Here is a 19,145-nt window from a genome sequence, read left to right on the forward strand (position 1 = left end):
TATGTACCTCCAAACCTAAAATAAAAGTTAAGAAACTGACTTTGTCACAGTGCTACTATGTGCATATTCTCTGGGTGCTAAAGCCCAGCAAGGAGGGCATTCTAGTTACATGTGCTTTACAACATCCTGGCCCTCTATGGAGAGCCAGGTCTATCTGGTTTTGAATCTTCTGCACAAGTGTAGAGCTTGGCATATTTGTGGATACTCATGAACTATTTGTCAAAATGAATTTAAACAAGAATAATTCCTGCATCCTAAGAAAAAAGAAAATTAGAATAAAATCATGCGTTTTTCCTATTGCCTATTCTCTTGGGTAATAATTTGTTATGAAGGTCTATAATTATGTTTTTATATTGGTAATTATTAGTATTTTAAAAACAATTTGCTCTCGGAGGTGTTTGTAGAAACAATTCTTATAGAGTCACATATGATTTTATTATTTAAAGTTTATATAAGTTTAATATTTGAAAATGTTATCACTGTTGTGATTGCATTATTTCTTTTTCTGTTATACTTTAAGTTCTGGGATACATGTGCATAACATGCAGATTTGTCACATAGGTATACACGTGCCATGGATTTGTCACATAGGTATACACGTGCCATATGATTTCATTTGCTTTAGAAGCAATTCTGAAAATGTAACCAAACAATTTTTTAAACATGCGTTAAGTTTTCCTCTGAGTTTGCATCTAGGTTTACATGTATCATGTGTGGGACATTTCATGCACAGAGCTATCTAAAAAAGTTATGACAACATAAAGAGCATTTAAAAACCAGCAGGTATCACATCACCTGGGAAAGTAGAGGGACCTGTCTCTAGTTCATAATTAGTAGTGCCACCAAATATAAAAGAAAAAATAATCTCAGGCAAACATACTTCTGTGCTTTTATTAGATGTAGAAATTACATTTGAATAGTATAATAAAAATGAGCAATGTAGGAATTTATATCCAAAATCTAGATACCAAACATCTTCAGAAATCTGGACTTACTAATAACTATGCAAATGATTTCTATATGTCATTCTGAAAATTCAAAATCAATCTGATATTATCAGAATTAATATAATGTTATCTTATAATATTTCAGAAGTAGAAGCTGTCCTCCTGTGTTTAGCAGTTTTAAGGTATAACTACAACTTTATGAAATACGTGTGAGTTCCTGTTAAATGGGCATTCTGATGAAATTGATGAAAAAGGACTTGTTGCTTTGTTTGTTTTAGAATAATTTCATACTTCACTGTATTTTATTAGAACAAGAATCTTCGTGCAAATGTCTGAGGTCAGGACAATTTTACACAAAGCTGAGAGATCTGATTCAATGAAGGAGAGGGACAGAATAGTCAGGGAAGAATGCATACTAACCTTGTGTAAACACTCGAGTGTTCTGGTTTCCAAGGCCAGTTTTGATAATGAAGCCATGCTCTGGTCCTCTGGTAACTTTATACTTCAGAAGCCTGTGGGGACTGTCCTGATCTTCTGCCTTCAGAGACTTGCTGGTAATCAGGAAGCCCATATGTCCAGTGTGAAGGCGCTTCAAGGCTAGGGCATCCCTGTTGATAGTAACCTGGGGAAGCCTATTGTCTAATGATCTTATCTGGACCCTCATTACTTGAGGTTTGTGTGTCTCCAGGGCAGTGTCTGGGAGGACATAGAAATCAGTGTGAGTGCCATCTGTCACAGTCAAGGAGAAACTATCTTCAGTGGTCTCACTGCCGTCGTGCTTGTAGCTAATCAGGTTCTTGTTCAGGTCTTGCTTGGTGAAGGTGGTCACAGGACGGCTACCATTGTACAAAATCATGCCATGCATGGGGACCTGCGTGATGGTAAAGAGAATAAGATAATCTGGGGTATCCTTGTCTTCCACTGTCAACTCAAGGGGAGTGATCAGTTGGCTATCCTCTTTCTGTAGTGTTAGTCTATGGATGGTCAAGATAGGTTTCTTATGATCCACATCAGTGATGAAGATCCTGAAGGTTCTGGACACAGGGTCGAGTTCACTGATCACTTGAAACTCAAAGCTGTCCATCTTTTTCTCATCATTTGAAGTATAAACATAGGATATTTTGTTGCTAGACAATTGAAGCTGAGTGAAAGAGGCAATGGGTTCCCCAGCATGGTCAGAACTTTCTAGGTGACCCAGGCTTGGAGCCCGTGTAACGCTAAAGTGATGTTCATCAGAGCTGTTGATATCACTGTTGCTAAACAGACTGTTGGTAAGGGTCACTCTGGCACCTTCTGTTAAGGTGATCCTTTTGCTGATTACCTCAGGGAAGACCTTGTCTAAGTTGCCAATAGTGACATAGAAGTAGTGGTCTGTCAAAGTGTTAACCCCATCAGTCACATCAAACTTGATAATATCAACAATCGCTTCTTGGCCTGTGTGGATATAGCAGATGAGGCCTCTGTCAATCTCATCCTGGGTAAAGTTCATTCCCAGAGTAAGATTGTTCCTCACTTCTCCTCTGGGTTTTTTCAGCCTCTGTAGAAGCCCTTGTTGAGGTCCAGAATGGAGGACAAAACTGAGGCTCTTATCATCTGAGTCAAGATCTGTGGCCTTGAGGATCCGATTTGTGATGATCTCAGAGTGTCCTTTCTCTACTTTCAGCCCATTGTTGACAGTCAGCTGAGGAGTTTCATCATCCACTAGGGTCACTACAATGGGTACCTTTCCGTGGGTGGTGTGCTTGCCATCACTTAGCCAGACCTCAAAATTGTCCTCCTTGGTCTCTGAGTCATCATGCTCATACACAATGGTGGAGGCCTCCTGGATCTCCTTGAGGGTGAAGCTGTGGATGGACTGGCTGCCTGTAGCCAGCTGCTCTATGATTCGTCCATGCCGAGGGAGGGCTGTGAGTTGAAAGTGGAGCTCATTCGGTGGCAGGTCAGCATCTGCTCCATTGAGCAGCTGGGTGTCTATGACCAGGCTCATCCCCTCTAGTACCTCAAACTCATGGGCAAAAAGTTTAGGCTGTTCATCATTGGTGGGTAGGATGATTATAGGGAAGAAGACATTTGGGGAGAAGTTGATGCCATCAGAGCAATAAAAGGTGAATTGATCCTCTTGTGGCTCTACTCCCTTGTGAATACTCTGTACATAATTGATATGCCTCACTTGGACATCTCTGAGGGAGAAAGCACTGATAGGGTTACCAGACTGGGACATTTTTGAACCAGGAGCTGGTGCAATCTTTTCCAGGTAGCCAGAGGCTGGCTGACTAGTCACTATGCAGAGGAGTTCATCTTGAGGAGTGTCCACATCTTCAACATGGAGATGTTGTAAGGTCAAGGAGTTCTTCTCACCTTCATAGACAATGAAGGACTCCTCCACGAAGACCTTGGGTCCCACATTGTCCACAGGCAGCACAGTTACTCGTACCTGTACTCTCTCTATTATGCTATTCCCCACCACCCATTGGTAAGAATCATTGGAGAGGATGAGGCTGAAGGCATCGTGCTGCTTTTGAAAACCAACTTCACCTCCAGTGTGGACATAGGCTACTCTCCCACTGATGAGGTCCTCTTGGGTGAATCGTTCTGTGGGCAAACCATTGACCAGAATAGTGCCCAATTTGGGGCTGTCCTGTACAATGAAAGACAGCATCAAGTCATGTACATCCTTCCTTTTGCCATGGATGACACCCATGGTAATTTCAGTGGCTTTATTCTCTAGTACATCTATAGAAACATCCAATAATGAACTACTTGTGATAGAGATCCTAGGACTTTCGTTAGCCACATTGGGATGCACAGAAATTGGGATGGTGATGGGTATGTGGTGCACCCCATCACTTACTTCCAGATGGAACGTGTCACTGGTAGTTGTCTGGTCTCTACCATGCTGGTAAGAGACACTCCCATTAATAATATCAGCTTGTATGAAAGATTCCCCTGGGACTATACATTTTTTAAAGTACTGCAAGCGTCCATGTTGGGGACCGTGGACTAATATGAAGACAATTTGGTCAATGTCTGTGTCTGGGTCTGTAACATGCAGCTCATTACTGCTGAGGTTAAAGCTGCCTCCCTCTAAGACAGTAAAGCCTCTGTTGGTGACTTCTGGGGGCTGATTGTCCACAGGTTGCAGGAATAATGTAAATGTGCCTGGCACGCTATTGCCTGCAGCATCTTCCACCTGGTAGGTAAACTGCACAACCCGTGGTGCAATACCCAACTTCTGTGGAGGCTGGTAGGCAACTTTATGCTGATTTACCTGGGCTTGGGTGAAGTGCATGATGAGTGTGTCTGGTGAATCAGTGAGCACAATTTCTCCAGCCCGGACTTGGTGGTTGCCATCTGTGTCAGTCGGGAGTGTCAGTAGGGTGTACCATAGGTTCTCGTCATCAGAGTCCTGATCAATGTATCGGAGGAAATTCTTCTGGAAATGAGTGAGTTGGTATTCTTGTACAGTCATTTCTAGTGTAGTTCCTGGATACAGCTGTGGACTCAGTATATCCGCTGGCTGGACCTTGATGGTGAAAATGTGCTGGTTGGAGAGATTGGGTGGGTCATGGTCATCCTGCACATGGAAAGCCAGCTGGACCATTACAGTTTGAGGGCTGTGTGGTCCAAGATGGCGGTAGAAGAGTCTCCCTTCCATTATGTCTCTCTGTAGCCACTCAGTCACCACTTTCTCATAAAGCCCTTCCTTTTCCATGTAGTGCCAGTCTCCACCTTCAGTGGAGAGAGGTAGTTCAGCCTGCCGCAGCAACATGTCCCCCAGGTAGTGGCCCGAGTGGGAGGAACCAGGGGCCAGTTCCCACTGTGGCTCTTCCTTATTTTCTTCTAGGAGCTGGTTCTCTAGCACAAAGTGGATGGTTGAGTCCTCAGAGTCAGTATCAGTAGCACTCAGTACGAAGGGAGAGATCTGGACCACCTGCCCTTCCCTCAGTGAGAGTCCTGTGTTAGTATTGACCATTGGTGGTTCATCATCCACAGGTAGGATGGTGAGGGGAAAGAGAAATTCCACTTGGTGGTGTCCGTCCTCCATCCGGAAGATGATGTTGTCACTGTAGGTGTTGCTGCCATCATGCTGATACACCACTCGCCCTGCTGCCAGGTCCGCCTGTGTGAAATACTTGCACCCAGCAGGTGCCCCAAACACCACCAGCTGCCCATGTCTCAAACCCCTGACTGCAGCCATTTTCACCTCTTCCAGGTTATCTTTATCACTGATAGGAACGCTGTGGGTGCTGGACAAGGGCCTTGACTGACCTTCAAAAAGCACAAGTCCCCTGTTATGGCTAGCCACTGGGACCAGAGTATTCATGGATTTCACTGTCACCATGAAGGCAAAGGGGTCTGAGGCGGCGCCGTCTCCGTCCACCACCTCCAGTTCCAGCTGAAAGAGGTGCTCTCCATGGACGTTCTCTGTAGGGGGCTGATAGGCAATCTTCAGCTCCCGCAGCTCCTGCTGGGTAAAGAAGGAGACTGGAAGGCCTAGAGGGTCGTCGGTGCTGACCACGTAGCCCTGCTGCCCCGGATGCCCTGGTGCGGGAGTGGGGGCGTTGAGAATGTTGAACACCAGGTCGCCAGGGTCTGACTCGACGTCCTCCGCGGCTAGTGCGTCAGGTGTCAGGGCTGTCAGCACAAATGGATCCACCTCCATCATCATCGTGGCCATGAAGCTGGGTCTGGGCGGTGTGTTCTTGCCTCCCCTGAGGATCTTCACCAGCAGCTGGAAGTGCTCGCGGACCAGCACACCCGCGGACCCAGCGTCCTGGCCCTCATGCCCCAGCAACTCCACCATCATTGGCAAGTAGTCCCGGTTGGGCGAGGAGGCAGCGGTGTGCTGATAGCGCACCCCAGCCCGGAGGAAAGCCTCACAGTCTACGCCCTTGCCCCTGCGGAGAGGGGCCCCCACCGCGTCCACCAAGCGCCCGTACTTGGGCAGGGGGCCGTCCTCATGAGGAAGTGGGGTGAGCAGGCACCTGCGGGTGGCCGTGGCTCTGGACTTCAGGGAGGCGAAGTCCAGCACTCTCCTGTCGATGGCGCGGCTCCAGCCCTGCAGCTTCTCCACCCCCAAAGGCCTGTTGCGCGTCACCAGTTCCAGCTGGGAAAAGACCACGTCCACCGCCAGCGTGAAGGGCAGCACCAGCGTGTGATTCGGGGCGTCGTAGCGCAGCTGCAGCAGCACCCGGGCGCGTCCGGGGCTGTGGGAGCCGAAGTGAGTGTACTGGACCTGGCGGGGCCCGAAGGCACAGGGGAAGCGGCGCGGGGAGAGCGCGCCCTTGAGCGGCGGCAGGGCGTCCAGTACAGTGACTTCGCACCGGTCCCCCGGCTGCACTCCAATCACCAGGTCCCGGAGCGGGTCGAGCCAAAGGGAACGACCCAAGGGCACCCGGAGTCCAGGGTTGGCAATCAGCACGCTAGGGCCGTCGGGGCGAGTGCCTTCAAGCGCACCCCAGGAGGGCAGGTAAAGCGCCGGATCGGGCTGGGTCCCAAGCGAGGATGCCCGTCCCTGCAGCGCGGGGCGACTCAAGAACAGACAGGCGAGCGCCACAAGGAGCTGGCTGAGCGTCCCAGTAGGGTGCCGAGAAGCCCCCGCCATGGCCATGGATGGCTCCTGGCGTTGGGATTCCCGGGGCGGGGGTTCCCTGTCCAAAGAGGTCGCAGGTGCAGGCTGTGGAGGCGGTAGCTGCTGTCCAGTCGGTAGCCGACGCGCGGATCCAGCAAGAGCCAGCGGCTGCGCTTCTGCTGCTGCAGGTAACCGCAGCGGGGGAAGGGGCTCTGCCCACCTCCTGCTCTGCCCGGGTCCCAAGTCTGCCTCTGCTGGTTTCTGGGGCAGCCCAGATACGCGCCCAGCGCGGCGAGACTTAGCGAGGGTGCAGCGCTCTTCCCTCCGCTCCTGGGTGCTTCACCCCGCCTACCTTACACACCTTCGCGCCCGGAGCCGTGGTCGCCGCGCTGCTGCCCACGCTGCCAGACTCCGACCAGCTCGTTTGGATACTGGCTTCCCCGGGTGCCACAAAGGGATTGTCCCCCCTCAGGGTTGGGAGAGAGACGGTGACTGTACTCGGGTCAGTCCTGCGTCTGTGAGACTGCGCTCCTGTTGTCCATTCATCCAGGGAATGGTGTTTCTGAAAAGGGGGAGAGACACCATTCCTCTTCCTTACCGCTGACAGGAGTGTATTTTCTAGCCAAAAACTGAGTCTCACTTCGGACATAAAAGAAACTGGTGGGAGCTATTCTGCAAATAGGATTTTCTAGCTGTCTGTCTGATGAAGCTGCTTATTCAGGATCTTGTAATTCGGTGCTTCCAAACAACCGTGACATTTTTCTTCTGCTCAGGTTTTGAAAAAGATAATCAGCACCCAAACTTGAATAGCTTGTAATCTGTTTTTTTTTTGTTTTTTTTTTTTTTTTTTTTTTTTTTTTTTTTTTTTTTTTTTTTTGGTCATTGGGTCTCACATAACACAATCAGGTGTGCGGCTTGGCTTCCTTCCGTTTTCTTAGAATGTAATTTCCATATCTGATCAAGAGTGACTTGCCTGTTAGTTTATTAGACATGCTGTTTTCTAGTTCCTTTCTTCGTAGACAGTAGCCAGAGGGGAGGATGTCAAAGGAAACAGTAGGAGAGAAAATACTTAACACAGGTACTTGGATCAATTTCTGTGGCTCAATCTATTTAACACCTGGAATCAGGCTCTTCATGGCTCTCAGATGAAGATGACCATGAATGTAGTGTTAGGTACGTAACAAAATCCTATTAACTTTTTAAGTTTTAAAATAACCAATTTAGTTACAGTGCAGAGTAATCTTCTTCTATAAATAAAGTAGTAATAATAGTAACGTGCTTCCTTATAAAATTAATGTGAATGTGAGAGACCTTTTGATGACAGTAAAAATGATGCCTACAAACTATATTGATAGAAATGGCTTCAAGGGGGACTAGAACTCTTTAAATGTCATCCCCAAGTTATTCTTTTAGTTTTTTACAGTGTTACAAATGCCTGTTTTATTCACTGCAGCAATAGCATCAGCTGATTTCCAGGGCAAGAATAATCTGCTAGTGACTTGAAAGATTTAATTTTCTCTGTAAACATTTAATTTAATCATCCAGTGAAATGCTATGGGTCTATACAATTCACTTTAGTTGAATGTTAGTGTGCCCCATTAGCACACAGATTTGTTCATATAACAGAATTTTGAGATAATAAGTTTGAATCAATATGTGTTTAGCCTAATTATACCATATTCAGTGTATCTGGGAAAATATTATTTTAAAATATATTTTTAACTGAAACACAGGTAAAATTTCATTGTAAATGAGTCATTATATTATATTTTATAAAGCTGCTGCCTTGTCCAAAGGATGGGTTTTTATGGTAGAACTTTTATTAGTTTGCATATATTAAAGTTACCAAATGAATATTCCTATAAGAGTGCAGCTTTGGTTCTTTTTCAAGCACACTCACTCACTTTGGGACAAGTACCTTTTTTTCCATGCTATTTTCACTGGAAGTAGAGATGGATGTGGACAGCTGAGATAACAGAAAGCTAAACTACTATATTTATATTTTTGTCCTCTGACCCTCCCTCTTAAGCACATATTCCCTTCTCCTCTTCTTCACCATTAAATGTCTTGAAAGGGTTTTTTATTTCATTACTGTCTCCATTTCTTCACTTCTCACTCATTGTCTCTTTAGGGCACTCCCAGTCTGGTCTCCACCTTAGACACACCAACAAAACTTTTGCTAAGGTCATTAGCAACTTCCATCTGGCAAACTCCTATAGCTATCTCTCATATTGTTACTGTTGCCACACCTTTCTGGTTTCTCTTCTACCTCCCGGTTTAAGTCCCATTTCTTCAGGAAGTACTTTTCATATGCTCTTCAAACCATGTTGCAAAATCTCTGTAATTATTTATTCACGTACAGGTCGATTAGTGTCTGTCTTCCCTGTTTGGCTTTAAGCTATAGGAGAGCAGGGAGTATGTAATGTTCACCATTGATACTTAGTGCTTATGCCAAGTACTGGCACATAGCAGGTATGTAATAAGTATTTGTTGAATGAGTGAATGAATGAATGAATAGAAAAATGAAAGAAAATCAGAAGTAGTGATCGACATACTATGCAGTCTAGGTGTCAGGCAGGAGAAACCAGTGCAAGTGTAGGATGACTTCTTTCTTCTTTCCTCAGAATATGCCAGTTCATTAGAGGTCAGTGGAAGCTGTGTTTAGAAAATTCAAATTTGATTTCTAGCCAAATATTTATATTACCAAATTTTCTTTTCGCAGGGCAATTTCACTATCCATATTGTACTTCAGTCTCTCATTAATCCAAATTTATTCTTTAAACCTGAGCTGCATCAAGTCTGTCATTATGTGGGAAGCAAAGTGGGAACTACAAACTGTATGCTATGCCCAAGGTTTTCTTTCTTTTTTCTTTTTTCTTTTTTTTTTTTTTTTGAGACAGAGTCTCGCTCTGTTGCCCAGGCTGGAGTGCAGTGGTGCTATTTTGACTCACTGCAAGCTCCACCTCCTGGTTTCTCGCCATTCTCCTGCCTCAGCTTCCTGAGTAGCTGGGACTACCCCCCCACCACCACGCCCGGGTAATTTTTGTATTTTTTAGTAGAGACGGGGTTTCAACGTGTTAGCCAGGATGATCTCGATCTCCTGACCTCGTGATCCATCCACCTCGGCATCCCAAAGTGCTGGGATTACAGGCGTGAGCCACCGCACCCAGCCCCGAGGTTTTCATAAGCCCTACATTATGTGATCATTGTGAAAAACCCCTGCAAGCTGATTATGTGTCGTATTTCTAATTTATATGTAATAATAGATCCCACTTCATACAGCTATCATAAGAATTAAACAGATTACTACATATAAAAGGCTTTGAATAGTGCCTGGCACACAGTAAGCACTCAATAAATGTAAGTAATTATTATAATTATAGATAAGAAATTGAGACTTACAGGAGTTAAGTAGAAAAATTTTACCTTGTGAATTAATTCCACTATAACTAAAAGTATGTTCTATTGGGAGGAACTTCTTACATACCCCTATCACTTCAGGGCAACTTTCCATCATGCTGCACTTCATAAATAACTGGCTCTGCCCTGAGGTACTTACAATAAATGGCATTAAATAGGTCATAGAAGGGAGACTATGTGTCCAAATATCCTGAGTGTGCTGTGGCAGAGAGAGTCCATTTTTAGAAAAGTCACATCCAGCTTTCAGAAGTTACTGGGAACAGGTAGGAAAAGTTCTGACCTTATGAACCAGGAAGTGCTAGAATAGCAGTCCCCATTCCCTCAAACTAATGGAGCCGAGATCAGCTATCTAACCTGATCTTTGTGGAAGTTATTTTTTCTCTAGCAGCTGGAGAAACAAAAGATCTTAAACCCCACATGTCATACCATGAATGCCTTGAATCAGGTTGCTTGCAAATGTTTAGCATTAATGTACTTCAGTAAAGCCTATCTAGAGGCTTTGGTCTAATTGGGTCACCAGAGGGCTCTTAGAACATGCTCCAGGGAGACTACAAGTAAAACAAAACAAAACGAAACAAAACATTAAAATGGCATCCAAACCATTTGTAACCTGTGGGGACTGCATCTTCAAGACAAGTTAACTGAAGTAAGTCACACAGCCTGCCAGTAGCGGAGCCACCTTTGCCTCCATTACATATAGATTCAGTGGGGCACCTTCATTTTCTGTGAGTCTCTCCCAACCTGAAGAGTGCAGTAGCTGCAGCTCCACCTCACTAACTACATCTCAGGGCCATGTCTTTCTTGCATAAATCTGGGCTAGGTTCTCTGTGCCCTCTGGGATGGGCACTACTATTCTCTGTGCCTCTACACATGATGGGATGTTGGTAAAGGCAGGCTCCATACAATGGAGCAAGGAGAAGATCATTATACCCAATGGGAATAATCACTCAGCATATATCAAACAAGTGATGCTGCATTCATTAACTTATAAAACATTCCCAACCAACTACTAGTTATCCTATTTTGCTTGCCTTCAAAAAGGTGGTTGAAAGTCAAAGTACAGGCCAGGCACGGTGGCTCATGCCTGTAACCCCAGCACTTTGAGAGGCCGAGGTGGGTGGATCATGAGGTCAGGAGATCGAGACCATCCTGGCTAACACGGTGAAACCCGGTCTCTACTGAAAATACAAAAATTAGCCGGGCATGGTGGCAGGCGCCTGTAGTCCCAGCTACTCTGAAGGCAGAGGCAGGCAAATGGCGTGAACCCGGGAGGTGCAGCTTGCGGTGAGCCGAGATCGTGTGCCTCTGCACTCCAGCCTGGGTGACAGAACGAGACTCCGTCTCAAAAAAAAAAATTAAAAAAATTAAAAAAAAGAAAGTCAAGTACATTGGTAATGTCAGAGCCATTTGAAAACTGAGTGCTGTGAAAAAAGAGGGAAGAGGGAAATGAATGTTTTGCCTGTTCTTCTGAGACATCAACTAGTATCTAGAAGAGAGCAGGTGTCAGTAGCTCTCTCATGCTGGAAAGAGCCATCCTTTAGGCTGTTGGCTACATGATCCCTGACTGAAAGTTCCTGTTCAGGCTGTCACTACTCAGAGAAAATGATGCACAGCAAGGCATTCAGAAGAGGGCAGCATGTATGAGGTAGGCGAAGACGGCTCTATCTTGCTCTGGGCCATCACAAAGAGCTGATTCAAACTCTCAATATTGGCTGAAAATAAGACAAATGCTTTGACTTAGTCCTGGTAACTGTACAGTAATTTGGTTTACTAATGAAAGTTGTGAATAAAACTGTGAAACTAGAAGGGAGACTTTCTGGACTTTAATAGAAAAATGTGATTTTAAGGTTGCTTTTTTTTTTAAGCATATTTTTCCCTTTATATTCCCCTCATCAATGTAAATAAACACACACACACACACACACACACACACACACACACATACACCTTTCACCACAATGGTAATGCTTCTGTAAATGCCTCTATTTGTCCAGTTGGCTGAAAATATTGTAATCTTTATTAGACAAATATATATATTTTTTAAATATTGGCTTTTTCCAGTGAGTTATTATGTTTAGTGTACAGTGAAAATAATAATATTATTATTTATTATTATTATTATTTATCTGCAATAGCAGATAAATACAGTATTCCAAGAGTTTACAGTTTTTAAATACATTGTTCAACATGGCTGCTAGAATAAATGTTTTACCACGATACATCTTTAACATTAAAAAATTATATTAACTAATCTGACTTTTTGGGGGGCAATTTTGAATTAGGTAATCACGAGGTACAATAAAACAAAGAGTGACCACAACATCCAGTTCTGATTCCAGTTAAAAATTCAGACTAAAGATATCACAATCTGCTAGCTTTGAATCCTTTCAATTTCTGTACAAAGAATGATTCAAGAACTTCTGCACACTGGTAAAACGGGGAGTCACTTGGATTGTAGTAACAACAGTTATCAAAAATTTTGGTCATATCTGCCACAAATTCTGTCAGTTTTTCATAATATCGTCTTTGTACTCTTTCTTCCATGGTGGCAAGGTCCATAGGTTCCTTAATAACACCATAATAATCTGGTGCATCATTAGGATCTACTGGTTCAAGGAAAGGCCAGGCCATCTTATGGGCCTGTAAGGAACGGAGCACCCTCTTCAAACCCTCATAATCCTTCTCTGTTACTGGCGTGAGCACTGTCATGGCATCCTCTGTTGACTGGCACTGTGGACAGACATACTCATCAGTGAGCTCTGCCTCACTTTGCAAGATGCCAACGCAGCGCCCATGGTACCAATTCTGACACTGATCACAGCCAATATAAAATTTAGATTCATCATAAGGCGTTTTACAGATACAGTAAAGTTTTGTGTCCTTCTTAGTTTCCTTTGAGGTAGTAGAGATCATTTTCTTTTTCTTGGACTTTGAGCTTGAGTCTTTTTCCTCTTCCCGCTTCCTCTTCTGGGAAGCTGCAGGTAAGGTGGGCGTGGACAGGAGGACTGTGTGTTGCACAGCAGGTGGAGGGGGAGGTGAAGGTGGAGGGGCTGGAGGGGCTGGAGGAGCTGCCGTCACTGGGGGACAGGGTACAGCTACTGCTGTGGACTGAGCGAGCCACCTGCATCAGGTCTTTTTCTTTCTCAATTTTCAGGTCTCTCTTCAGCTCTTCCTGCACTTCAATTTGAAGATCCTTGTCCAGGAGTGCTCTCTTCTTCAGGATCTCGGCTCGGAGCTGCTCTTTGTGCTTGAAGAGCAGAGCTGACAGCTTAGTGGCATTCTGCTTGCTACGTTTCTGCTCCACACTCTCTTCACGCTTCCGTTTTTTTGCTGCCTATTTTTCTTCTTTATCTATCTTATCCAAAATATACTTCATCACCTGGTTACAGACAATCATTCTTTGATTCTCTTCTCTTTCAGCTGGAGTCATGCTCTTTTTCTGTTTTAAATGTTCTATTACAGCATTATGCTTCATCACCACCTGTTTCTGAATGATTTCACTTCGATGTCTACAGGTTTTGTCTGATGCAGAATTATGTAATTTTACTAGATCAGCTTTTGTCTTTCTTAAAATACGATCCATTCCATATTATAATCATGACTTTAGCACTGAAGTTGAAAGCTCAGATAAATTCTGAAAATGACTTGTTAGTATATTTGTCAGTTAGATAAAATTACAATTACTTCTCAGTTTTTTCTTTTTTTGCATATCCTCTCAGAGCATTCCATTGTGATGTTTCCCCTTTTGATCAATAGTAAAAGTGCAGAATATGGGTAGGAAATACATGACTATTGAAATATGATTCTACCTTCATTAAATGTTTTCAAAGAGAATTGGTGTCTTCAACAATATCTTACTATATGATTTTACATCATACAGTATATTATTATTATACCTACAAAATATGACTAGTAGCTATTGAATGGATGTTCAAATATCATATAAATGTCATCATTTAAACATTAATATATTTTTGGAAGATGTTGGTTAAAGGGTACAATGTTTCAGTTCTGCAGGTTTAATAAATTCTAGAGATCTAATGTATAACATGGTGCCTACAGTTAATAATACTGTACTGTACACTTGAAATTTACTAAGATCTTAAATATTCTTACCACACATACACACACAAAGTTAACTCTGTGAGGTGATAAATAATTTAATTAGTTTAACTGTGGCAATTATTTCACAATGTCTTTGTATACCAAAACATCATGCTATGCACTTCAAATGTAAAAAGCATTTATTTGTCAATTATATATCAATAAAGGTGGAAAAAACATTAATATGTTTTCATGTTAATTTTTTAGAAAATAATTTCAACTGTTATTATAGATTAAAGGGTACATGAGCAGGTTTGCTACGTGAGTATATTATGTGATGCCGAGGCTTGGGAATCCCAATGATCCTGTCACTCAGGCATTGAGCATAGTAAAACAAAGTAAAACAATCACTTTGAAGAATCAACAGGTGGTCTTCAGCCCACATCCTTCTCCCTCTCTCCCCTGTCTAGTAGTCCCCAGTGTCTATTATTCCCATCTTTACACTCATGTGTATTCAGTGTTTAGCTTCCACTTGTAAGTGAGACCATGTGATATTTGATTTTCTGTTACTGCGTTAGTTTGCTTAGGATAATGGCCTCCAGCTGCATACATGTTGCTGCAAAAGACATAATTTCATTCTTTTTTATAGCTGTATAGTATTCCATGGTGTATATGTACCACATTTTCTTTATACAATCTAATGTTGATGGACACCTAGGTTGATTCCAAGTCTTTGCTATTGTGAATAGCACTGCAATGAACACATGAGTGCAGGTGTCTTTCTGGTAGGATAAACTATTTTCCTTGGGGTGTATACCCAGTAGTGGTATTGCTGGGTTGAATGGGAGTTCTGTTTTAAGTACTTTGGGAAATCTTCAAACTGCTTTCCATAGTAGCTGAATGAGTTTGCACTCCCACTGACAGTGTATAAGTGCTCTCTTTCCTCTGCAGTTTTGCCAGAATCTGTTAGTTTTTGACTTTTGAATAATTGCCATTCTGATTGGTGTGAGATGGTATCTCATTGTGGTTTTAATTTGCATTTCTTTGATGTCTTTGATGATTAGTTATGTGGAGCATTTTTCATATGTTTCTTGGCTGTATGTACGTCTTCTTTTGAGAAATGTCTGTTCATATCCTTTGCCCATTTTTTCATTGAACTTTGATTTTTTTTTTTTTTTTTTTTTGCTTGTTGATTTAAGTTCCTTATAGATTCTATATATTAGAACTGTGTCGGCCAGGCATGGTGGCTCATGCCTGTAATCCATGCACTTTGGGAGGACAAAGTGGGCGGATTACCTGAGGTCAGGAGTTTGAGACCATCCTGGCCAACATGGTGAAACCCCGTCTCTACTAAAAATACAAAAATTAGCTGGGTGTGGTGGAACCTGTAATCCCAACTACTCAGTAGGCTGAGGCAGGAGAATTGCTTGAGCCCAGGAGAAGGAGGTTGCAGTGAGTCAAGATTGTGCCACTGAACTCCAGCCTGGCCAACAGAACGAGACAAAAAACAAAACTGTGTCAGATGTGATGCATAGTTTGCAGATATTTTCTCCCATTCTTTAGGCTTTCTGTTAACTCTATTGGTAAGTTCTTTTGCTGTGCAGAAGCTCTTTAATTAGGTTCTACTTGTTAATTTTTTTTGTTGCAATTGTTTTTGGGAAGTTAGCCATAAATTCTTTGCCAAAGCCTATGTTGAGAAGGGTATTTCCTAGGTTTTCTTCTAGGATTTTTGTAGTTGGAAGTGTTATATTTAAATCTTTTATCCATCTTGAGTTAATTTTTATATGTGGTGAGAGATAGGGTCCAGTTTCTTCTGCATATGGCTAGCCAGCTATCCCAGCACCATTTATTGAATAGGGAGTCATTTCCTCAATGCTTACTTTTGTTGATTTTGTCATAGATCAGATGTTTGTAGGTATGTAGGTTTACTTCTAGGTTTTCTATTCCGTTCAACTAGTCTATGTTTGTTTGTTTGTTTGTTTGTTTTAAACCAGTGTCATACTGTTTTGGCTGCTGTAGCCTTAGAGTGTAGTTTGAAGTCAGGCAATGTGATAGCTCCAGTTTTGTTATTTTTGTTTAGGATTGCTTTGGTTATTTGGGCTCTTTTTTGGTTCCAAATGAGTTTTAGAATATATTTTTCTAATTCTGTAAAATGTTCTGTGTTAATATTAAATGGTGTGCTATTAGTTTTCCAGGACTGCTGTAACAAGGCACTACAGTTTTAGGAGTGGCTTAAACCACAAAAATCTATTGTCTCATGGTTCTGGAGGCTGGAAGTCCAGAATGAAGATATTGAGAGGTGGCTCCTTCTGAGGACTGTTGGGGAAAGAATCTCTTCCAGGTCTTTCTTTTTGACTTTTAGATAGTGGCTCTTTCTATGTCTCTTCACATTGTCTTTCCTCTATCTGTGTTTCTGTTTCTAAATTTCACCTTTTCCTAAGGGCCCCAGTAATACTGGATTAGGGTCCACTTTAGTAACCTCATTTGAACTGGATTATCTCTGTAAAGACCCTGTCTCTAAATAAGGTCTCATTCTCAAGTACTTGGGGTTAGGACTTCAACATATGAATTTTAAGAGATGTAATTTAACCCATAGAGCTCTCACACTACCTCTGAAACTCGTGCCCTCTTCACATGACAAATACATTCACCTTATTCCAACCATTCTGGCATTAACTCTAAGTCCCAAATATCATCTAAATATCATCTTCATCAATTATGGATGAGATATGGAGAATGACTCACCCTGGGGAAAAAATCCTCTGCAGCTGTGAACCTGAAAAACCAGACAAGTTGATCTGTTTCCAAAATACAGCAGTGGGACAGGCATAGGGTAGAAATGTCCATTCCGAAAGGGTAAAATCAAATGGAAAAATTGGGTTATGGGTCCTAGGCAAGTCTGAAGCCTGGCAGAGCAAATTCTATTAGATTTGGAGGTTTGAGAATCCTCTTTGGCTGGATGTTCTGTCTACTCCGTTCTCCAGGCCCACCTGAGTGGCAACTCTGCCCCTCAGCCCTGCTTGGATATGTGGTAATATTCTTAACTAGTTATAGCTATAAAGAATGTTACCATGATAGGAAAATTTTTGCCAGGCAAGTTTTAGGGAGGGAAAATAACATCTAATTTGAATTCTACCTGATTAATAAGGGTCAAGGCAGTGCTTTAGAGTCAAGGCAGTGCTTAATGAGAATTCATATTTAGGTGGTAAGGCAGGAAATGAACTTTGGAAACTTTTATATGTGAGAGCAAATTACCACTTTATTATTAGATTCTTTCCAGAAATAATGATAATAAAAACTATCAATGATATGCCATATAGTCACACCTATTTTCATAATAGTTTATTTATATAGACCCAAATTATTAAGCAATATCAAACTGACCTATGGAAAATACTGAGGTTATAGCTATATGTATTTTCCTCGGATATGATTAAAAACTGTAATTTTCTGATTTAAACTGATCCAGGGATGTGGTGGAAAGGGTGTCATATAAATGTCGCTTCAGTAATTGACCTATTGTTTTTGAAATGCCATCCAGGGTAACTGCAAGGAGATTTTAACTACTATGTTTAGAATGTTTTAAAAACTGAAACAGTCAATTTTAAGTGTCAAGTTGTCTGCACCATGGGGTGCCAAGGTTAAACATTATTCCTGGGTGTGTCTCTGAGGGTGTTTCTGGATGGTATCAGGTTGGCATTTGAGTCAGTGGACTCAGTAAAGTAGACCACCCTCCCCAATGCGCTGGGTATCATCTAATTTGTTAAAGGCTTGAATAGAATAAAAAGGCAGAGGAAGAAGGAATTAACTCCCTCCCCAATGCGCTGGGTATCATCTAATTTGTTCAAGGCTTGAATAGAACAAAAAGGCAGAGGAAGAAGGAATTAACTCCTTTCCCTTCCTGCCTGATTGCTTTAACTGGGACATCAGTCTTTTCCTGCCCTTGGTGCTCTTGGTTGTCAGGCCTTCAGGTTTGGACTGAATTTCAGCATTGGTTTCCCTGGGTCACCAACTTGCATACAGCAGATCATTGGACTTTTCAGTTGCATAATTGTATGAGCCAATTCCTTATAATAAATCTGCATGTATACATATATGTATATATCTTATTGGCTCTGTTTCTTCAGAGAACTGATTAATGCAACTAGTGAATCTATTATTTACTTTTGACTTTCAAGGACATTTTAAATACATTCAATAAACTTGCACAAAGTTTATTAAATATTTTCCGTCAACAGTTTCAAAGGACTGGAAGTGGTGACTCACATCTGTAATCCCAGCACTTTACAGCACATCTGTAATCCCAGCGCTCAAGTGATTCTTGAACCTAGGAGTTTGAGACCAGCCTGGGCAACATAGCAAGACTCCTTCTTACAAAAAATAAAAACAAAATTAGCCAGGCATGGTGGTGCATGCCATAGTCCCAGCTACTTGGGAGGCTGAAGTGGGAGGATCGCTTAACCCACGAGGTCAAGGCTGCAGTGAGCCCTGGCTGTACACTCCAGCCTGGACAACAGAGTGAGACCTTGTCTCAACAATAAAGAAAAGTTCCAAAGGAAAGGGACTTAATCATTTGTTAAAAATTAATTTATAAATGGCATATTAAAGGCATTTTTAAAAGAAGATTCTAATAGTAGTGGGATGGTCACAAGAGATTAAACTTGTATCTGTATATGTGTATGTGTTCTCTCTTCTCAGCAAGGAAGAGGCTTCTACTTGGTAAAGGCAGACTAACTTAGAATAGTAATCAGGGCTTCTTGGAGTCACAGCAAGTAGTACAACCTTTCATTCTTTTCCCCCTCCCCTAAAAGATAGGTGTGAGCACTTTGGAGTCACTTCCAAAAATTGGCTTGGAAAAGAAATACATTTTTGAGTCATTAAAGCCAAGTTACATTAAGAATTTGGAGGGTTGGCAAGATTAATGGTTGTAGTAAGACTCTGTATGGAAAATTTGAAGGGGCTCTAAATTCAATTACTTGCAAGGTTAGACAAGTAACGTATATTAATTAAGCCATAGGGTGTAATAAAAAAAGGAAGGGACTACATCTCTGTCTCTACTAGTAATCACGACATACATACTTTGCAGTCAAGCATTGTTTTCACATATGAAAGACATGACATTGTTTCACAGAGTATCTTTTGCCTGCTAAGAGATAAGATTT

General features: G+C 42.4%; 1 protein-coding gene and 1 pseudogene across 2 annotated transcripts in view; both read right to left on the bottom strand.

Moving 5' to 3' along the window:
- Positions 1–6,552, bottom strand: part of FREM3 (FRAS1 related extracellular matrix 3) — a 119,720-nt gene extending 113,168 nt beyond the window's left edge. Inside the window, exon 1 of the mRNA XM_030926019.1 lies at positions 1,368–6,552. Within this exon, the coding sequence (XP_030781879.1) occupies positions 1,368–6,552 (5,185 nt within the window). The remainder of the gene's footprint in view (positions 1–1,367) is intronic.
- A 5,729-nt stretch (positions 6,553–12,281) lies between these two features.
- LOC104655023 lies at positions 12,282–13,522 on the bottom strand (annotated as a pseudogene). Its single transcript, XR_004052538.1, has one exon. The product of XR_004052538.1 is annotated as a nucleosome-remodeling factor subunit BPTF pseudogene (transcript).
- Between the last annotated feature and the right edge of the window lie 5,623 nt (positions 13,523–19,145).

Source organism: Rhinopithecus roxellana, chromosome 2, assembly GCF_007565055.1.
Source record: "Rhinopithecus roxellana isolate Shanxi Qingling chromosome 2, ASM756505v1, whole genome shotgun sequence".
NCBI classification, from domain to species: Eukaryota; Metazoa; Chordata; class Mammalia; order Primates; family Cercopithecidae; genus Rhinopithecus; species Rhinopithecus roxellana.